The 22,640-nt window shown below is 40.9% G+C and overlaps 1 protein-coding gene across 5 annotated transcripts; it reads right to left on the bottom strand.

Annotated features, from left to right (window-relative positions):
* Positions 1 to 1,242: 1,242 nt before the first annotated feature.
* On the bottom strand, positions 1,243 to 21,560 carry zfhx2 (zinc finger homeobox 2). 5 transcript variants are annotated; one of them, XM_038275619.1, is made up of 5 exons: positions 21,446 to 21,560; positions 15,841 to 16,008; positions 12,442 to 12,499; positions 4,901 to 8,961; positions 1,243 to 3,632 (listed from the first exon to the last, which is right to left on the bottom strand). In XM_038275619.1, the coding sequence occupies exons 1-5, from the start codon at positions 21,449 to 21,451 to the stop codon at positions 3,237 to 3,239; spliced, it is 4,689 nt and encodes a 1,562-aa protein (XP_038131547.1). In that variant the 5' UTR covers positions 21,452 to 21,560; the 3' UTR covers positions 1,243 to 3,236. The 5 variants fall into 5 exon arrangements, with proteins under 5 accessions (XP_038131547.1, XP_038131548.1, XP_038131549.1 ...); XM_038275620.1 differs by having other exon boundaries at positions 15,850 to 16,008; XM_038275621.1 differs by lacking the exon at positions 21,446 to 21,560 and adding an exon at positions 20,817 to 21,112.
* Between the last annotated feature and the right edge of the window lie 1,080 nt (positions 21,561 to 22,640).

Here is a 22,640-nt window from a genome sequence, read left to right as displayed (position 1 = left end):
ATTGGTGGTGAACGTGGAGGCGCAGTCTTATATCATCAGGACGCAGCCCTGAGGGGAGCCTGTGCTTAGGGTGATGACATCAGAGGTGTTCAGTCCAACCCGGACTGACTGAGGTCTGTTGGTGAGGAAGTCTAGCAGCCAATTGCAGAGGGGTTTATTGAAGCCCAGATGTTCTAGTTTGCCGATCAGATGCTGTGGGATGATGGTGTTGAAAGCTGAAGTCCAGGAACAGCACCCGCATGTAAGTGTTCTTCTCCAGATGTGAAAGTATCCAATAAAAAAAATCCCCGCTGTGACCCACAAGATAAGAAATATTTTATACCTGAAGGGAAATACAAAAGCTGTTATAAAACTATAGAAAAACATTTCATAGAAAGCTCTGCAGTGGGTGTTTCATCTTAACCACTAAGTTATCTAGTTCTTAAATATCTGGCATGCACTGTGCAAATAGTCAGCATAGATCGTTTTCCTAAACAAACATTTAAACTACTTGCCCTAAAAAAAAGGTAATACGTTACCTGCTGATGAGGTCTTCCATTCAGATCTTCAGCAGAACCTAGACAACCTGAGATCTCACAGATGTACACATTAAAAAAAAACAGTGATCCTTTCAAACAGAATTTATCCAAATAAACAGCGACTTCTCTTCAGATATAGTCATCGTTCCACAGGTTTAATAAAATCAGACCACCCTCCTCCTGTTTGTTGTTCAACTGGTTTTATTTGTTTTTCTGTATAACAAAGAAAGCATAATGGAGACCAAACACAAAGGCAGGTACAAGTGAGGAGGAAAATTAAGCTTAATTATAAATCTAACAATTAACAACACTGCCACTATTATTGTTCAATATTCATAGGAATACCATACTCCTTCTGAGCAGAGCAGTGGCATTTAAAACCATTATGAATCAAGAAGAATAAAAAAAAAACAGTGATGAGGAGTAATAATAAATTGTATAAGTAGTAGTACAGTTATAACAATAGTGATAATCAAAAGTGACCATGAAACATAAGGGAATATAAAGCAGATCTCCATAAAAACATTATCTAGTTTGGACAGTGCAATACCGTGTCTGTGTGTGTGTGTGTGTAATCCCAGGCTTGAGGTTCGAGCTCCCTAGTCCTTGCCGTACACACAAGATACAGTTTCCAACACAAGTACAAATTATTACTCTTGGTTCAAAAGGACATCGATCCCATCTTTGTTTTGCCACTTTAAACGTCGCAGTGATGGCCGTGTTCATCCCGGATCTCTGTAGCTTGTGCAAAAATGGTGGACTAGTGCAAGTGTCAAGTCTGGGATGTCTTTTTTTTTTTTTTTCTTCTTCTTACAGTTTGCATTAGGACCTCTCTTGCTCTCTGTCGACCTAAAGATTGCTTTTTGGTTTCTGAATGACAGAAAGCAAAGTGAGGATTACTTTGGAATATCAGTTAATTTTTTTTTATATATTTCTTTACAAAAGATCATGTTTTAGTTTTGCATTTTGTTAAAACTATTAATAGTAACATTAATATACAGCTTAAACCGAAGGAAAACATCTTTAGTTTGTGTCCTTCAACACAGCACCATCTTATTTAGCTCTCAGTGAACACGTTTTCTGCTTCCTAATTTACTTGCTTAGATTAGAGTACCCATCAGCCACTGGATGATACTAATAATACCCCAGTGTCTCCCTTGGTGTGGTTTCAAGAGTTTTAACATCCCATCTAACAGCACATACATGACCGGAGTCATTTACTGCTTTGAAACCCCAATGAAAAGGGAGGGAGGGGGGAAACATGCCTGCTTTCTCAATCTGACTGGATTGGCTTTTGACCTAGATAAAAACATTTACCAGTTGTAATTGCTTCCCGTCGTTTTACAAACACACAAGTGAATAAAATGAGTACAAAAAAAAGCAACCCTTACAGTATAAAAAAAAAAAAGAAATATTGGGAAATCAGTCCGAGTCTTAGTGCCAAATAGAGATTAAATCAATTTACAAAGACCTCCTTTTGGGATTTCCTTTTAAGGCTGCCATGATTTAACGCACCAGGAGGAGGGTGTCAAATATTTAGATTTCCCAAGCAAGTCTGAGGAGCCACATTCCGAAAAATAATGACACACAAACATAGGGGAGGATTTAAAATTCACAGAAACTAGAGAATTTCATGAGAGGAAAAAAAAAACTAAAAATAAATTAAGATTCTTGGCCATGAAAATGCCGTCAGGTTTACTTAACGGGATTGAACATCGATGACGACATTCAGAGACGGCTCCCTGGGAATGGGTGTAAAAAAAAAAAGCTCTTCAATGATGCATCCAAATCATTTTTAATTTTTATAATAATTGGGCTCACACCTCAAGCATGTTACAGTTGATTAGCCAAAAAGAAAAAAAAAATCTAATGTGATTTATATTAAGGCATCCAACATGCATCAATTTATCTTCCCATAAAAAGACACCTGCATCAGAATGCTTTAAAAACATCTCAATGTTAAATGTCAAAGTGCGGTATGCCACGGATTCTATTTTCTTAAAACCCTTTTTTTTTAGCCATTTTTAAGATTGTCATGAAACTATGATGTAATTGCAGACACCTTTACAAGCCCTACTCTTTCCATAGTACCTCTGTTATATCCCAAATGAAAGAGAAAGCACTCCTGAAGCAACCAAAAAGCTGGTTATTACCAGGTTGTCCTCATCTCCCAACAGCTCAGCTCAGTCTCATATCATAAGAAGCTTTGCCCAGGAAGTGAGAGGAGGAGGGAAAAAAAAGAAACAAAACAAAACAAAAACTAACAGCCAGTTATTTGTGTGTTTCATGTTCTCATCCCAAAAACAGTATTTCTGGGCGATGTGTGGCCGCTGCCAAAAAGCAGGAACACTTGCCTCAGTCTGTAGGACAGAACGTGTCAAGCTTTGCGATTTGAGTGCCTTTACAAATTATAGGAAGTTAGTCAGTATGATTTTTGGGGGTGAAAAATTGTTGCGGTAAGTGTGATAAGGTGGAGGAGAACTTTGTAGGGTCATCACGCTCATCAGAATCAGCTGATAAAAGTGACAAGCAGCATGGGTGGAGTCTGCTCAGTTTATGTCATCAGGCTGAGTGACGGTCGAGCATAGAGTAGCAGGGGGGGGGTGTTGTAGCGAAAGATTACCTTTAGAGGGTTAGTGCTCATATGTGTAATAAAATCTGAGGAGCCCAAATGGCTCCAACAATTGTCAATGTGCAGACCATTCCTGATCTGAGTCTCTAACTGTTGCTGGTGGCTGAGGAGGGGGGCAGCTCGATGACTATCTCCCCCTCGGCTGCTGGGCTGGTCACGGGAGCGGACGCAGAAACCTGCGAGCTGTTCTTGTTGACCAGAGCCGTTGGCTGGCCAAAGTTAGTGGTTCTCAAAGTGGCCAGATGGCGTGGGGAGAAGACGTGGGCCCTGGCGGCAGCCCGCGACTCGAAGGACACGTTGCAGGCGTCGCAGTGGCCCGTCAGGGTCTCCTTTGGAGCCGGCTGGCCCGGCGCCGGAGAGGCCGTGGGTTCGGTGATGGTCAGCTGAACGGGTTTGGGCAGGATGGGCCGGTTGGCTTTCAGGGCGCTGTAGTGAAGGTAGCTTCCGGAGCTGGTGTCCACCTTCCCATCCGACAGGGGATACTAGGGAAGGTAAACGGAGATGGGAAACAATCATAAGAGTTCCTAATATTTGTTTTTTACGGACTCAGATCATCATTTTCCTCTCAACTATAAACATTTATAATCCACAGGTTGGAGCTACTTGAAGTTCAACATCCAGATTTGTTTAAAAGCACCACCAGTGATATCTGTATACATGTTTAAAATAATAAGGCAGGGAAACATTAAACATTCTGAAAACCTCAAACAGAAATGTATCTATATAAAAAAGGTAGAATAACAGTTTTGTTTATGAAGGAAAAATAAATATCCAAAATGTATCATATGAACATTTAACTGGCCCTCTTGGTTTTGGAAAGCAGGTTAATTTAAGACCCACCCAGGCCTCATTACCCAACCTGTAGATTCATTAGATCAGTGAAACCAAACCTGTCTAACCACAGAAGTAGGCCAAAACTAGTTATACTGCATCCAACAGTCTGGATGAGATTATAAGGCTATTTGTAAAGCTTCAGGGCTGCAGCAAACCACAGTTACAACCATTACCCACAAATCAAGTTCTCATGGTGCAGTGGTAAACATTCCCTGTTAACAATTCAATTAAATGAGAGACTGTTACTGGGCAAAGCCACAGATTAAAAGAACAACCCAGATCGTGCTGAGAGGCAAATGTGGCGGAGACGATAGGCTGGTGGATAGATAGGCTCTACCTAATCTGATGGAACTATACTTTCTACTCATCTTGAAGGTGAAGGTCCAGCCAACACTTTATTTATTCATCCACTTAGTCTATCTCTAATCAAGTCCCTTCTACTTTTGGAGTGACTTCAAACACCAGTCTAACTTTCCTGAAGTGCTGTGATGTGACCTTTAACGGTTGTTTATGCTCAAAAACTCCTTAATGCAGCAGAATGAAAACAGTTCAGCAAAGACCAGATTCCCTCCTTACAGTCACGGTTATCACTGACACCGGTGGCCCAACCTGATTTTAGCTGTCTGGGATCCCACATTGGACCAGCTATATTTGATTAGCATTTCGCCACAGCAATAAATTAAATTCAAAAATTTATATGAAGTAATCTCCGTCTAATGAGTTTGACAAAATGGGGGAAAAAAGAAACTTGTAAATAGGGCATATTTATCTCTGACCTTCATTTTCCCAATCTTCCAAATGGGCCCGATAAATGTTTTATGTTCTGACCAGAATAGTAAAGTTTCTCCCTAAAAGAACTACTTTATTTTACAATAAAGTAACAAGCCAGAATAAATGCGTCTAGTTGGTAACGTACCATTTTCTCTTGCTGCAGTCTCCATCGCTTCTCCTTGGCTCTGGTATTCTGAAACCAGATCTGCACCACCTTGAGCGGCAGGTTGAGCTCTGTGCCGATCGCCTCGCACTCCATGGCGTTGGGGTGGGCGCAGGTTTCGTAACACGACTGTAAGATGGCCAGCTGCAGACAGGACAGGTGGGTGCGTGGCCTGCGGCTGGATGAAGGTGACAGAATCATGTTTTCTGTGGGGCTGGACTTGGCCATGATGGGAGTGGAGGGGCTGGCCGCCTTTGCGGAGCCGGATAAGTTTGGGCTGACCGGTGCGATGCTGGGGGTGGGAGGAGGGGGGATGGTGCGGGGCGGCGTGTGTGAGGGAAGTGCCAGTTGTTCTCTAGACAGCGTATTGATTTTAATTGGGACTTTTGGGGTCCAGTAATTGAGTCCATTTTGCTTTTGTGGCACTAGAGTGGAGGCTGGAGGCCGGTTGTTGATGGGAGTCGTGGCCAGCTTCGGCACCATGCGGTTAGCCATCCCCGGTCTGATCATCGTTTCATTTTCGTCCTCTTTTTCCTCGTCGGTTTTTTCGTCATCGCTCTCCTCTTGCTGTTTTTGAAGAGGCCGTGGGGCGATGGGAACCGGCTCCCTGGGTGGGGATAAGAGGACAGGGGTAGGGGCTTTGGGCAAGACTTTCACCATACTGACATTGCTGCTGGCTTCCAGCTTGATCTTTGGCACTGCAGTAACGCTGCTGCTCACAGGGGACCCTGCAGTGGGGGAAGCTACGTCCTTGGGCTTGATGGGAACAGGGATCACCTTCTTCACTAAAGTTGCCTTTGCCAGCTCCTTCTCCGGCTCTTTCTCCGTCTTTATCAGAGTCCGGACAATTGGGGTAGCGGTGATGCCCCCAGAGTTATTGGTAGCAGCCTTATGAGAAAATATGGGTTTGGAAAGAGGCCAGGTGAACTTGATAAGAGGTTTTCCGACAGCAGCCAGGGTGCCATCGCTGATGAACCGCACCTCACCTTTCCTTTCCCTTGCCCTCATGTTCTGGAACCAGATCTGAACAACCTTCTTTGGAAGATGGACCCACTCTGAAATCTGTTCAAACTCATGCTTCCCAGGGTTTGGGTCTTTAAAGTAGCAGCCGTATAATATGTCGAGCTGTTCGGCTTGAATGATGGTCCTTGAGCGCCGCATGTCCCGGTACCGTTTGCCTTTGGACTTCCTCTCAGGAAGCTCCGACTCCTTCTCTCTGTCCATCTTTGATGTGTCGTCTGCTCTCATGTAGAGGTGAGACTTTGACATGTTGCTGCAGTTCACAAGGTTTATCGGGCTATTGGACGGCGGCACAACGGTACCGGGCTCTTGTTTAACCTGGACCACCACCAGGCCTTTGGACGTGGGCCGGAGGCCAAGCCCGTCCAGCAGCTGTCCCTTCTGCACAGACAATCTATCGGCGGGAGACGAGGAGGAAGACGCATATTTGGAGTTGTTTTTCCCCATGCTGAGATCCAGCGCAGACTCGCAGTCGTCCCCGTTGGACAGGTAGTGAGACGTTTGGTGGGAGGAGAGAGTCTGAGAGAGTAACGAGCCTGGGAAGCGGCTAATGGTTGGGGGATTAGGAAAGAGTGAGATTTTGTTTCCATTGCCTGCCATCGAAGGAGAGAGAGATAGAACATAAGGGCTAAGGAGCTGTGTAGAAAAAGGAGCAATGGACAAAGGGAGAGAGTGTAGAGCAGCAGAGTGGTCAATCCCCGCAGGTTGCGAACTTGGAGGATCTCCTTGAGCTTCCAATTCAAGATCCAAATCTGGGTCCTGTCTGTCTTTCTTTGCCTCAACCTCCTCCCGCTCAAAATCCCCTTTGCGCTTTTTCTTCTTAGCCCTCTGAGCTCCTCCAGCCTCATCATCCTCATACTCGTCCTCCGCATCAGAGAGAAAGACTGTGGTAGAGCGCAGTACTTTCCCTCCAGCTGTGCCCTTGTCGCCGTGTACCTCTCGCTGTGCTTCTTCTTTAGCAGGACTCTCAGCACCTTCCCGCAGCGATTCGTTTTGGCTCTCCTCATCAGAAACGATGACTGAAGTGTAAACTTCGGCTTCTGAGTCGGACGTAAGACCGGATTCCCCGCGGCCTTCCCTTCCCGCCTTCCTGGTGCGCTTCCCTCTGTTGCCGGACAAATCCATGACCTGACTGCTTGTAGCCTCAGCGTCATCATCACCCTCTGCGATTATCAGGGAGTTTTCCTCATCATCATAGTCATCGTCAGACCCTTGACTGTGTCTCGCAAACCCCTCTGCTTGTTTCAGCTCTGCACGCCGTCTCTGCTTTGTATGGCGGGCATGGCTCAACCACCTCCGGACCTCCTCCTCTGAAAGCCCCACCTCTCTACCTAGTGCTTCGCAGTCCTCGCAGGGAGGACTCGCAGCATCCGCTTCGGTACGGGACTCAAAGAATGCCCAGAGAACCTCAGACTGGAACTCTGATAGTACAGGAAGGTCCAAATGATTGATTTCTACAGCGTTACAGTGAAGAGCAGGTTTGCAGGTTAAGTCGTTTCTTTTAGGGCTGGACTTAGATGAGGCACAGGGGGTAGTGCCTGACTGAGACTTTTGAGGGGTGGAATCAGGGCTAAGTGTAAGATTTAAGTTCATGGGACTGAGGCTGGAATTGCTGGTCACAGATGCTAAAGGCGACAAACTAATGCGGAGGTCCTTGCCTGAGCCTGCCGGGGAATGCTTCAGGCAAGCTTCCTCATCACCTTTCAAGCCAGGCTGATCTGTAGAGCAGTTTCCATCTGTTCTGCTATGCTGATGTTCTTTCACGCCATTCTCATCAGCGATGCTCTTCTCTTGGGCTTCTTTATCTGCACCCTCTGCGGATCCCTCAACATTTTCTCCTTCAGGTCCCTCTCCCTTCGCATTCTCTAAAGTACCGCTGTCTCCGTTCTTGATCTGATCTGAGCATTTTTTGTCGCCGCTCTGCCTCTCTTGGCCTTGCTCTTCCTGAGAGGGCTGCATGTGAGCAGGAACAACTGACGAGGGCCACTGGTTCTGCAAGCTGTTCAGTCTTTGGGTTAGAAGGGCCTGCTGGGCTGGGGTGAGGCCTACGAATGGGACGCACTGGGTAAGGAGCTGACCTTGCTGGTTCTCTTGATGCTGCTGAGTTTGGGCCTGGAGCCCATTTAAGATGAGAGGCATGACCATGTGAGGCTGAGGCATGAGCTGAGGAGCAGCGGCACCAGGAGCTGCACCTGCAGCAAACAGGGACGGGAGGATGGAATGCGACAGGGGGCTGGGGGCGGATGTGAGCAGGGTGAGAAAGGCGGAGACCGCTTGAGCCGAGGCCACCGGGGCAGTAAGGAGGGAGGGCGCCACTTGTGGACCTGTAATCTGTTCTCCATCTTTTGCGCCACTCATCACTGTCCCAGGCGCTGCACAGTTGCTGGAGGTCCCCAGAGAGCTGCCTTTGCTCTCAGAGGTTGAGACTGCAGGGTTTGGAGCGCTAGCGCCGCTACCTCTCAAACCAGCTGCGGTTACTGCACCGTTTGAAACAATGCCAGCGTTTCTACTCCGGGTCTGGTGCAGAACAGATTTCATATGGCTCTCAAGGGTGATGGAGTGATTGTAGGAGACCCGACACACAGCACACTGGTAGGGCTTGTTGGATATATACGGCCGAGGCAGACTTGCAGCTGAGGGAGACTGGGCACAGGCTTCGCTGCCCGTCGTCATCCTCTTAATGTGGGATGCAGACGTATAATGAACGCTCAAGGCAGTCCTATTGGGGAAACTTTCCAGGCAGGCACTGCATTTAAACGACCTGGTGCTTTTTTCAGCTGGCACACCGTTTTTACCCACCGACTTTTCACTTGTGCCTGGTGATTCAGAGTTTTCAATTGCACTATGTAGTTTGGCTTCTGGGAGTAGGTTTCCCTCCTCGGCTTCACCTCCCTCCTGTTCCATTAATCTCTCTTCCTCCATCTCTTTGTCTCCAAGTGTCTGGCTAGTGTCTGAACACTCTGCAGATTGGCAGGGATCTGAATGGGTCTCTGCAGTGGACATCAGTTGTGAAAATTCAGCATCTGGAAAAGAAAAAAAAAAAAACCTTAATTTCTTTGTATTACAGTTTTAAATTCTATATTAATCTTCGCATATATTTTCCTTTAGTAACATAAATATTCCATAGAGACTTCTTATGTTTTTTTACCCCTTTGTTCCACTTAAGTTCTGTCAGCCTAAGTTATAAAAAAAAATGTATAGCAATGATTTAAATTACTGAAAAAGATAGAAGGGGGGTGGGGTTCAGACCAATCTGAATGTAAACTTATGTCAAAATACTGATCAAATAAAACCTGAATGACAACGTAAAGCAGAAAAGGGGACACAAAAGCTCATGCTTAAAACAACTGGGCATCAAGAAGTCACTCAGTCTAGAAATTCAATTCAGTTTATTTATATAACGCCAATTCACATCACACTCTCAAGGGAATTTACATTTCAACCAGATCATTCAGTCAAATTGATTTAAAGTTTTCTATCTAAGGAAAACCAGCTGATTGCATCAACTCACTGACTCAAAGGCAATTTTGACTTCAATGAAGACATTTACCCACTAGTGGATGAATAAGGGACAGTGGGAAACACACTTTTAGCTAGCAATGCATATGGGCGTACATTGTGCGCCCTTTACATAAAATGACAAATTGTACGCCCTGTTTTTGGGATGTATAGCCTCGGTATACCCTAATTTTCCACTGAAAACTTCGCTCAAATGTTCAACATTTCACAAGCAGCAGATGCTGGAATGGGTAAAATTTTATTCTTTTTGCTCAACCATATCAACCAATCAGAGAAGCTGATCTGGGAACTGGCGTCTGCAACAGGGAAATAATATTTTAATGCAGGATCGTAATTTGGACTTTCTCGCTTAAAAATATATTCAAGCTACTTTTTATCAGCTCATCACTGTCACTATAGTAAAGACACTCTGACACTGAACACAGGAGCAGCTCAAGCAGGGGCAGATTTAGGAAATTTGGGGCCCTGGACAGACAGGGGCCCTCTGAATTCAGACAAGACATTAAACAGACCTATTATACAGATACAGAAATTTTTATAGAATAGACTTATATTATTTGTTATACATTTTGTCCCCCTCTGCTTTCCTCTCCATAATTTCTTTTGTCCCTTTTTCTTTTGATATTGGCAATGTGCTCAGCTGACTTTTCATGCCGTCTCAAAAGGAATCAAAGATTTTTTTAATCACTAAAAACACAATCACTAAACACCGCAGGAAACCGCTGGGTTTCGTCGTACTGTGTGAGTTTACAGCTAACGATATTTGTTCAGCCCGACACTCTGATGCGATCTTCCTGCTCACTCTGTATGTCTAAAAACCACGTCTGACTCAGCTCCGCGTTGAGATGGAGCTACTCCGACTCGTCTATCCAGACGCCAAACAAGTAGAAGAGGAAAATGCCTTGGCAATTTGTGCTATTTTTTTTTTTGCTGAAAGCCCTAAAAAGAAAAGGTGCATTTGCACAAAGATATGGCTGAACAAACGTGACTACTACGGTCTGCCAATTTTACAGAAAGAACTTCCTTTCACCTGCACCCCCACCATGCTTCTGTGTTTACATCTGAGAGGAAGAAGAAAAAGAGGAATCGCTGCTCTTCCCGCCATTTGTTTTAAAATAATTTGCTGCCGTTTGTTTGGACCTTTCTGCACACGCACAGCAAATAGACTGATCCAATGTGGTGGACACTGAAGGGGGGCCCTGAGACACACTTATATTATAAGCATTCTGATAGCATATCAATGAAAGGATTTTTATCAAAAACATAATGTGCACAAATAAGTCAAATCTGTATTAACCATGCATGTAAAAGGATATTTATGGGGCTCCCAGGAACTTGGGGCGCTAGGAAACTGCTTAGTTTTGCATAGTGGTAAATCAGCCTGAGTACAAGCATTAGCCGCAACTGTCAACACTTTACTTGACCTGCGTACAAGCATCAAGAATAAAGCAGCAGGTGCTGTTTTGCTGCTCAAATCATGGTGTGAACTTTCATTACATTTTCTGAGTCTTTGAATTACCTATGAAACATAATATACCTAAAATTGATCTCATGTATTCCTTATGAAATGTCTCTAGTCAAGCACACATACTTTCTATAACAAAGATAAAAAAAATGTAGCTGCATTCCACCAAAATGCAGCAAATAGTGTTTCAGAGTCTAAATTTCAAAGATTTATGTGGGAGGATACCCCTTAACCCCCCCTACACTGTGCAAAAGCCTAAAGATGTGATACACCAAGGTGTGTACCCTATGAAATGTTCCTAACTAAAAGCCTGGCAGGGAACATTCCCAGAAGTATTACCCCAAGAGTGCAAATACGACTGATATGGAACATCATAAAAGAGGTCAGATCATCATCCAAAGCTCTGTTAGACTCATTTGACTTAATAAAGTCCAGGGTTCATCATTTAATGATAAGAAAGGGATTGGGGAAATTAACAAAAAAAGGAAAAAAAAAAAGAAAAAAAAAAGGCATCCAAATCCAAAAATCAATAAACTGTTGTCTCTTGCTTCAATGAAATGAAAAAAAAGGAAAAACGGATCCATATGATCTAAGATCTATGGGAACATATTCTTCAGGCCAATAAGACAAAGGTAGTGATTTAGTTTTGGAGGTGTGCTTCCTGTTTACTGGTGTGACGCTACAGCAGGCTCGGACTGGTAATCTGTGATGCCGGGCATTTACCCAGTGGGACGGTCCTACTTTCAGCATGCGGGGGCCGGCCCTACTTAAATCATACCGGCCCCAACACTTACGCTCCGGCTGAAGCTCCTACCTGTGACAGTAAATAACTCAAGGACCTCAAGCAGTAAAACAATGTTAACTGCCTAAATGAAGCATGCAGTATATATATAGCCCTTCCTTGTCATGCACATCCTTGTGACCGTCAGCATATGGTGTCATTTTCTATTTCTTCTTACTGTAAAACCCTTGCAACAAACTAAATAATAATAAAACTGAAATGCTTTCTTTACAACAAACTATGATGCTCCTCTTATATTTGGCGAATTTATGTTGGAATATTTAGCAAAAATATGTTGCAGTGCATGATGGGGTTTTGCATACGTTTACATTATTCCATTTCATTGTCCACATGCCACCTAGACTGGCAGTGAATGCTGACACACCGTTCCCAGTCCGAGCTTGGCTACAGTAAAACATTACGGTGGTAAAGTAAAACAGAGGGATTAGAGCTAGAAAGAGACACCTCAAGTTAAAGTGCAGAATGGAACGATTTGAAGTGTTCTAGTCAAAGTCTTAACTTATATCTGATGCACTAGGATCTTTTCAAAGGGAGTCAGCTTAAACAGACCGAGGACAAAAACAACCAGGTATTATGTTCAGGAGATTTTTCCACATTGGTCAGTTAAGATTATCTGCTGCTATACTTTTCCACAACACTACATATGCATAATTATTAGCTTAGCTTTATGTCAACATGTATTTGTTTATTTTAATTGTTAACATTCATAGCATTTACCTGTGGGCTGTGGAACCCCTTTGCACTCTTCTCCACTGGCAGCCCGTTTTAAAACAGCCTGGAAAAACAGAAGGAGTCATTCAGATGTATTCTGGTCGCAAACTTGAATGTGAAACAGCTCCTGCCAGATGAGCCGAATGTCATTATGTAGCACATTTGGGCGTGACTCAAGCAAGTGTGGTTATATTACACATAGCAAGCCTGGCTAGTCTTTAATTTGCAAATTACCCTGAGAGCATGAGCCGTCTTTAATAGAAGCAACAATACTAACTCACTCTGTCTTCCAACGCTGTGCTATAAAAGTTTCTCTTGAAGGGTTTCAGCTCATTGAGGTGCAACATTTTCCCAGCATGGCGCTCAGACGCTTCAAATTTGGAAACTTTGTTGTTCCATTATCAAACATTATGTACACATCGAAACCTGCAACCCTATTACTATTTTAAGTCAATTTGCATTAATAACCTTTTCCTCTTTGCAACTGTATCTAAAGAATAAGTTAAAAAGTAATAAATCACGAAGAAGCAGTTCTTAAGTAGCCAAAAAAGATAGATAAAAATGTCACTACTGTCAATGAGAGAAAGGGCTTTTTAATGGTATTACCTCAAAAAGATTTATGTTAAATAAAAGAAGTATTTAGCAGTTACTTTCCATGTTCTTGAAATTTTAAAAAGGATAAAAATACTGGATTATGATAACTACGCATTTAAAACATGGTAAAAAAATCTTTGTAATTGCTAAAGCAAATGGGGGAGAATTTACATCTATAAAATGTAAATCTATTTCCTCTCTGCCCATCTCTTGGCTCTAAGATTTAAAGTAACCCACAAAAAAAATAAAAATGATCCTAAAATTAAGATATTTAATCATCTCTTCCACCACATGACTAATAGTTGGTATGAGCCGCTTTCTGGAATATGACTTGTTTCTTTCCCCAAATCTGGCATAGCGCATCTAGACTTTAGTGTCATTTTTCCAAACCAATTTTACCAGAGGGCTCATGGTTGAAATGTTTGCCATATCCCTTTAGTGAGAGGAGGCTCCCAGACAGATTCTACTGGTTCAGCTTTTCCCTGATTGCATCGTCATGAACTTTAACATGCTAACTGAGGCCTGGTGAGGCTGGGGGGTGGAGCTTTTTGGGGTTTTCCATTGCACAGTCTGAGTTTGGGTGAAATTGCAGAAACATTCAACCCTGAAAAGATTAACAACAGTTTTAAGTTTTGTATCACTTGTGAATAATCTGTTGCTGTGGAATTAGGATGTGTAAGTTGTTTAGAAATAGTCTAAATATCTTCCTTAAGATTCAATATTTTACTGATTATTTGTATTTCAGTTTATCAATTTTATGTTATTTAATCACATATTTAGGAAATCTGAATTTTTTTCCTCCAAGGTACTCGTTGGGCTTCCATAGCTCAGAGTGACATTAGTTCATCACTGTTTGTTTTTATACATTTACTAATAATGGATAAACAAGCTCACTGTGTGATAAGCACCAGCTAGAAACATTTATATCCCTTTTCCATTGGCCGAAAAACCTGTTTAAACCCGGGAACAATCAGCTTTTAGTGGCAGTGGGAACAGCACATTGAACCGCAAACAGGTTAAAATCGCCTTCAAATGGCTCAGCTCCGATCGACATACAGTAAGAAGAGCAGACCCAGGTCGACCTGCTAATTAACATGATACCATGAGCGCAACGTACGGAAATCAACAAGACCTGAAACAATCAGATTGATCGATTATTTAAATAATTGTCAACTAATTTAGTATCAATTACTCTTTAACTGTAGTATAGAGACTGTAAAACATGTCTTTAGCTGACAGAGCGGCCCACTTGGAGCAGTAATTATATAAAAAATTAAAAGTAAACATTTTGCATTCAAGATAAAAAAAATAATAAAAAAAACAACTTTTTCATCCGTCAAAATACTCTATCTAGATCTCAAGTGGAAAAGTTTTAGTTTCACCTAGAAATATTTGTAAAAAAATCTTCCTTTTTTCCATTATTAGTCGAAAAAAATAATCGCCAGATTAATCGATTTGCAAAATCATCGCTAGTTGTAGACCTTAAATTAACACACCGCACCACTTACGTCTGATCTAACAAGCCAAGAGTAAAGTAAGCACCGGTAAGAGGGATTCGGACGAAGTGCAAAGTAATAAAGCACATCGGCTAACTTTCATGTTAATTCCATCGTTTTCTGATTACTGTTGCACTGGTGACATCATCAACGCTAACCCAGCATGATGGCGTCACCAGAGACATGACAGTGGGGCAATTGAGGCCAGGTATCTTGCCAGCGGGGGGTCTGACAGCTTTTTATTGCCAATGGGAAGAGAAGCAAACGCCAACTGTTAGCGGGTGACCCTTGTTTGAAAAACCCACCAACTGCTAAAGAGGCTTTAGTTTGACTGTTTCACAAGGATACAAGTACATCATTTTCTTTTGTTTATAAAGAAATAAAAGGTTAGTCAATTAATCAAGTTTGGGAGGAAACAAAATAGAAATGGAGGTTAGATTTCAAAGCCATATTGCTTAGCTGTAAAGCTTGGTATTGTGTAAATTAGGGCTGAAACAATCAGATTAATCGGGATAATTCAATTATTGGAATAATCGTTGACTAATTTAGTAATCAATTAGTCGTTAACTGGAGCAAAAAGACTCTAAAGCATGTCTGTAGCTGACAGAACGACCGCCTTAGAGCATTAATTATACCAAGAACGAAAAAGAAAAAAGAAAAATACAAATGTTTTAAATTTAATATTAAAAAAATATGTATTTTCGTCTGTCAAAATGCTCTATTCAGAACTCCTCAACCGGAAAAGTTTGAGTTTCACCTGGTTTCATTTGGTAAAAAGTTGTCTTTAAGGAACCTTTAACTATCCGATTATTATTAGATCAATTGAAAAAAAATAATCGACAGAATAATCGCTTTGCAAATTAACCGTTAGTTGCAGCCCTAGTGTAAATAGACACCTGAACATCCCGAGCCCTGAAACTGCTAAACATTCTGCTTTTTTTCTGGCATGCTGATGATAAGCTAATTAGTGCTTTAATTAGCTCCACCAGACTGAAACTTTTCTCCGCAAGAGCTGAGAGATTCATTTTCTTTTTCTAAACTTTATCTATTTTTTTAATAACTAAAGGTTTTCTTTTAATAACTAAAAATTGCGCTCAGTAGAGTGTTTTAAAAAATATATATATTTCACATAAGGGTGTAGCTCATTTTAAAACTGGTAAAGACCCACACCTTTTGCACTTAACCTGAATAACAAAAATTTTACAGATCATTTTCTTTTTACTTCTTATTTAGTTATCAATGCGATTAGGAAAAAAGTGCTTGTTAGAAAGAACCCTGAATTTATGTGTGATGTAACATAGGAACAGACACATACCAAACTTACAATGTCCAGCAGTCTTTCCACACACGATGGAAGTACGCTGTGTTGCTCAGTGAGATGTAGAGACAAGGAAGATCGGTCAGACTGCCCTTGTTGGCACAGGGGGCACAGCCACTTTGCAACCCCATTCCTTTCACTGCACGCCGCCTCTACAGACTCCTCCTGAAGGATAAAAAACAATGTCATCAACAGCTTGGAGCAGGGAAATCAGTACAGGCTGGTTAAGCATTAGATCAGGCAGTTAATGGTGAATATTAGGCCGATGTAATCGCTGACACTAAAGGTGTATTGTGTTTATGTTACCCAAAGCTGATTTCCTAGAACATTCCTCTCATCTACATATATTAACGTCATTTTCAACTATAACAAACAAACCGAGAACAATAGTGAAGGATAAAAGCAGCCGTGGGACAACGCAAAACCTTGAAAGGAAAGTTTTTAATGTTAAACCTTATAAATAAAACTGTATTTACCAGCACTACTAAAGCTAAACCAATCAATCTGCATAGTAGGGCTGGATCTATCGATTAATCTGTCGATTATTTTTTGGATTACTAATCGGTCGACAAAGGTTCCTTAAAGATTTTTTAAAGAAATTAAAATGGGTGAAAACTTTTCTACTTGAGGAGTTCTGGATAGAGGAGATTGGCAGAAAAGTTTTTTGTCAAGTCCAAAATTATGTCAAAATTGCAAAAAAATATATAATTGCTGCTCTAAGTGGGTTTCTCTATCAGCTAAATCTATCTACACTCAAGTTAACGCTTAATTACTAAAATAGTTGACTATTATTTCAATAATCAATTAATCTGATTAATTGTTTCAGCCCTACTGCATACCCTGACTGTACAATGTTAAACCCTGTAATGGCATATTTACTGTTTTGATAAAAATAAAACTAATGTCAGATCGACATTATATTTTTCCAGGTTATGTTCCTTTTCAACCTCCAAAATCTTTAGCCATGGGAATAGGCCATAGTAGGCATGGCAACCTTTCAGTACCAAAATTAAAATAAATAAAATACAAAACTCCCATCATGCACACAAAATAAACTTATTTCCAAGACATACCAAAGTACCATTGTACCCAGTTTTTAAAGCTCTGCCCCTGCCCCACCTATTGCTACAGGTGCTGGTCATAAAATTAGAATATCATGAAAAAGTAGATTGATTTCAGTAATTCCATTTAAAAAGTGAAACTTGTATATTATATTCATACATTACATACAAACTCATATATTTCAGATGTTTATTTTGTTTAATTTTGATGATTACAAATGACAACAAATGAAAATCTCAAATTCATCATATCAGAAAATTAGAATATTACTGAAGACCAATAAAAACAAAGGATTTATAGAAATTTTGGCCAACTGAAAAGTATGAACATGAAAAGTATGAGCATGTACAGCACTCAGTATTTAGTTGGGCCTCCTTTGGCCTGTATTACTGCAGCAATGCGGCGTGGCATGGAGTCGATCAGTCTGTGGCACTGCTCAGGTGTTATGATAGCCCAGGTTGCTCTAATAGTGGCTTTTAGCTCTTCTGAATTGTTGGGTCTGGTGTATTGCATCTTCTTCTTCACAATACCCCATAGATTTTCTATGGGGTTAAGGTCAGGAGAGTTTGCTGGCCAATTAAGAACAGGGATACCATGGTCCTTCAACCAGGTACTGGTAGCTTTGGCACTGTGTGCAGGTGCCAAGTCCTGTTGGAAAATGAAATCTGCATCTCCAAAAAGTTGGTCAGCTGCAGGAAGCATGAAGTGCTCTAAAACTTCCTGGTATGTGGCTGCGTTGACCCTGGACCTCAGAAAACACAATGGACCAACACCAGCAGATGACATGGCACCCCAAACCATCACTGACTGTGGAAACTTTACACTGGACTTCAAGCAACGTGGATGAAGTGCCTCTCTTCTTTTCCTCCAGACTCTGGGACCTTGATTTCCAAAGGAAATGCAAAATTTACTTTCATCAGAGAACATGACTTTGGACCACTCACCAGCAGTCCAGTCCTGTTTCTCTTTAGCCCAGCCAAGACGCTTCTGACGCTGTCTGTGGTTCAAGAGTGGCTTGACACAAGGAATGCGACAGCAGAAACCCATGTCTTTCATACGTCTGTGTGTGGTGGTTCTTGAAGCACTCACTCCAGCTGCAGTCCACTCTTTGTGAATCTCCCCCACATTTTTGAATGGGTTTTGTTTCACAATCCTCTCCAGGGTGCGGTTATCTCTCTTGCTTGTACACTTTTTTCGACCACATCTTTTCCTTCCCTTCGCCTCTCTATTAATGTGCTTGGACACTGAGCTCTGTGAACAGCCAGCCTCTTTAGCGATGACCTTTTGTGTCTTGCCCTCCTTGTGCAAGGTGTCGATGGTCGTCTTTTGGACAACTGTCAAGTCAGCAGTCTTCCCCATGATTGTGTAGCCTATAGAACTAGACTGAAAGACCATTTAAAGGCTTTTGCAGGTGGTTTGAGTTAATTAGCTGATTAGAGTGTGGCACCAGGGGCCATCAATTTTGAACCTTTTCACAATATTCTAATTTTCTGATATGATGAATTTGAGATTTTCATTTGTTGTCATTTGTAATCATCAAAATTAAACAAAATAAACATCTGAAATATATGAGTTTGTATGTAATGTATGAATATAATATACAAGTTTCACTTTTTAAATGGAATTACTGAAATCAATCTACTTTTTCATGATATTCTAATTTTATGACCAGCACCTGTATTTATCCACCTCAACTTAAAGCTGTTTTCTAATCTGATAGGCTCCCTACTATGTTGAATCTGCAAATATTGGCTTTGCATATTTTAAAGGCTAAAATAATTAATCAGAATATTCATAACTGCACTTTTGTTAATGACTACTGCAATTATCTAAACGCAGAAACTCAAACACAAATTGCAGACAGAACCACCCACTAAGAGCACCAATTAAAAACTTTTTATACTTCTTCCCCTCTATAAATGCATCTGAAACGTGCAATTAATATTTTAAGATTAAATCTTTTCAGATCAAATTGGAAGAAGAGGTTAAGCAGTTGCTAAAATAATCAACAGCATTCTTGAAGTTTCTCTACAAAGTGTCAAACAGCAAAAACAACAAATATCCTCCACAATAGTGCTAAAAGCTTGATACATTTGTTGATTGTTCAGCAAGTTTCCTTCGCTCTATGTATGCATATTAAATTACAAAGATGTTACAGTAGATATAGTACTTCAGTAAATCTAAGGCATGCTCCTCTGCTCCAATCACCTATTCTGTTATTCAGCCCAAAGCTGCTCCGCCCCTTCAGAAACCAATTCTTATTTGCTGCAGTTTGGAGTAACTCCAATAACAATCCCCAGATAGCATTTATTATTCATTGTATGTCATTACTGTTAACAACACAGCTGGAAGCAAATTATACAGGTTTTTGGGCAGCCCAATTTGTATTAATTTACCTAAAAACGTAATATTTCCTGCATGTACACAGTAAATTCCACAGTATTAAATATGCAGTGTCAAAGTACATTGACTCTTTTAGAGTTATTACAACAAAAACTGCAGTAAAATATACACTATGTAGAGTTCTAGTTTAACACTAATTCCAAGTGGGACTCTTAAAGTGTTACTTTAACACAGCAAAATTTACCGTATATGCAAAAGTTTAAAAAAAAAGTGCTAGTTCAAGTTTAAGCTGAGGGATGAAAATCTTAATTTCAGCACTTTAAAAGCACTCCAACTAAATTTCCAACAATCTCATTTGAAGCAGACATGCCATTACTCTTTTAATTGAGTTAAAATCATTCATGAGAATAAGCACCAATCTTAATTCTAGCATTAATAAAGCGTTTATTGCAGTATTTATGGAGATATTTTTGTTTTTGTAGCTTTTATTTTAGATGTAAGTGTAGAATATGCAGTTATTTCTAGTAAAACTAATCCCACCCTGTTAAATCTGATCTTAATTTCCTCATAAACTGTTTAAATGTCACATTGTAATACAAGAACCCGTTCATATTAAATTGAAGAACTAGTGTTTTATTCCTCTTTTAATTCAGACTCATTTCACAGATGATCAACCATTAAGAGCAAAAACAAAAAAGGAGAACAGCTAAAAAAAAATGCAAATGAAGCCATGCAGCACTAGAAAAAAACACTGGGCCGTTTATTTTGAGATCACATTGCCTCCCCACAACAACATGCATTTTAACTCAAGCAAAAAGTGACATCAAAACAGTCTGCATTTCTACAAATGTCGCCCATGCATTTTCTCAGAGCGTTAATAACAGATGCAGCCAAATAAAAATACCAACACAGCTACCACCTCACTTCCTTACTCCTGCCAATTAGCAAGCTAGCAGGGATATGTGATCAGATACTGTTTCGATGAGTCTGCCTGAGCATTGTTCAGGTCATATTAAAATACCGCATGACATATGTAACCAAAAACACCACAAACTAACAGATTCTGTGTCCCTCTGCCTTAAAGAGGCTAATTAATTAGCATTCTAATTAGCTATGCCGACCGAATCAATTAGCTAGCAAGCTAGGCTGTGAAGCCCCCCCCCGCTACGTCGCATTACACTGCTGTTTGGAAATGCTCGTTAGCTGATAGTTTACCGAAAATAATCCTGCGGCCAACGACACACTTCTTTAAAAGCTGCGAAAAAAAAAATAGGGGGTGTGGAAGAGTGAGCATAATCTCCGCTCGGTGCTCTGCTCGGGCTGGGCCGACGTTAAATTAATAAACAAAAGAGTCGGAGCTGTTAACAGCCGTGTTACTTCGCTAGCTAGCCTGTTAGCAAGCGACGCTAATTAACCCGTTGCTCAAACTGCCTCCGACTGGGTGCGCTTGCAAACAAAACTGTCCGGGGCTCCAGGTGGGGGAGCTCGAAAAACAAGAGTTCAGCTATGACATAAAAACACTAAACTTCAGAATCCAAAAAGAAGAAGAAGAAAAAAAAGGCAACAACCTCGGCCTCTAGTTATTTCCTTCCCCCTCTGATTATGAGCTGCCAATCGGGCATCTAGGGTTGCACCACCCGCCGGCTGCTACTCAGCAGCGTAAATGGAGGCCTACCCGGACTGAAGCCATTTAATTAATGAACGTGGGCTCCGCTTACAGATGTGTTGGGCTCGCGCCCCCTCCTCCTCCCTCGGTGACTAGTTAGACCCCCTATTTGACTGCGTCCTAGCGCTCGGATCCACACCTTAAAACACTTTCGGTGCAACACATGAGTATTTTCCCTCAACTCTTGTTTAAACAGCCCCGAAACACGTAATTGAGGATATATTTAAACGACACTTAAAAAACAAAAAAACGTTAGTTGGAAAAAAGGAGTACGTCCGTCGCGTTTGCCTCGACGATGGGGGGGTGGATCGGGGAGAGCAGGCGAAACAGAGACGGAGGGGGCAGAAAAAAAAAAAGTTTGGGATTTAATGTGGGATTTCTATTATGGATCGGATTAGTATCGGGGCACGATCCGTCGTTTTTTTTTACTCGCTCGTCTAACAGTCGCAGGCCACTCTTCGAAGGGGCGCAATTAAACGACCGCGGATCTGGTTTAATTAAGTTGGGAGCAATTAGCAAATGCGTTTTTACCTGCATGGTCGCCGCTCCTACACGCACACACGCTTCCTCTGTGGCTCCTCACAAGTGAAAAGTTTTCTTGCCTGCCTGCCCTCTCTCTCTCTCTCTCTCTCTCTCGTTGCTCTCTTCAGTTTCCCCCCTCCCTTATTTGCCCTCTCTCCTTCCCCTCTTCCCTCTAGTAAACAGACCACAGCTCCCTCCAACGCTGATTGCTGACATTCAGGATCTATGGAGCCCCGGATGTGCCACAGTGTGGTCAATTATAAAATAATTTCCTTCTTATCTGGACAAAGAGAGTGTTTTGTTTGGAATAGAAATGACAGTTAACCTGCAAGACATAGCCTTTAATGTTTTACTCATGATGGGGAAATTTTTCATTCACAAAAACAAATACATGAGGACCAAGCCAAACTTCAACGTTTTCCTTAAAGAACTTTTTTTGTATTTTAAATCACTTAAATTTATGACGAAGAAAAATGGTATAAAATTATACAATTTTGTAAATGACCATAAACTCAATGTAAACCCCTAGATATTATTATTTTATGTTTATTTATTTATTTATTTATTTGTTTATTTCATTTATTTTATTTTTTTTACCTTCTATGTCTCGTCTTTCTTAAAGTTATACTTTTACCTATAATTGTCCAATGTTTCACTAACTGTTGTATATCAATTCTCAACACGGAATGGTTAATAAAGCATAAAAAAAATATATAAAATAATTTAAGATTCCATATAAAGAAATAAAAAGAATATATAGGTAAAGTTGAGTTAATATTTATTTAAATAAATGCAGAATTAAATACAAAACAGAACTCAGAATTTGTGTATTTATTTTAAAAGTTGAGCTACCCCCCCCCCCCCCCCCCCCCCCCCCCCAAATAAAAAATAGAAATTTGCATGTTTACTATTTTCTATTATTTTGTACTATGTTAATTTAGAAAGGGATATTAACTGGTTAGTTTTTGCTTTGCATGTTTTTTTTTGTTGTTTTTTGTTTGTAATTTACTTATTTTATTCTCAATTCAATTCAGGTTGAGGTTTTACTTAATTTGACTTAAAAAAAAAATTCAGTGTTGCAACAAACCTTGTATGGAGGCTATGCAGAACTACAATCGGGATTCTCATAATTAGCCTTTTTATATGTTTTTATGCTATTAAAATTAAAAGTATTAAAGAATTGCATGAAATTCTCCTTAAATAC

The sequence above is a fragment of the Cyprinodon tularosa genome, unplaced genomic scaffold (genome assembly GCF_016077235.1).
Source record: "Cyprinodon tularosa strain WSP-4 unplaced genomic scaffold, ASM1607723v1 ctg97, whole genome shotgun sequence".
NCBI classification, from domain to species: domain Eukaryota; kingdom Metazoa; phylum Chordata; class Actinopteri; order Cyprinodontiformes; family Cyprinodontidae; genus Cyprinodon; species Cyprinodon tularosa.
The sequence above is the reverse complement of the archived record's forward strand: the minus strand, read 5'-3'. Positions and strand labels throughout refer to the sequence as shown.

Coding starts and splice junctions, on each gene's coding strand:
- zfhx2 (XM_038275619.1), bottom strand. Junction 8,962..12,441: donor AGGGGTTCCACAGCCCACAG/GTAAATGCTATG, acceptor TTTCTTTTCCAG/ATGCTGAATTTTCACAACTG. Junction 3,633..4,900: donor GACTGCAGCAAGAGAAAATG/GTACGTTACCAA, acceptor TACCTTCCCTAG/TATCCCCTGTCGGATGGGAA.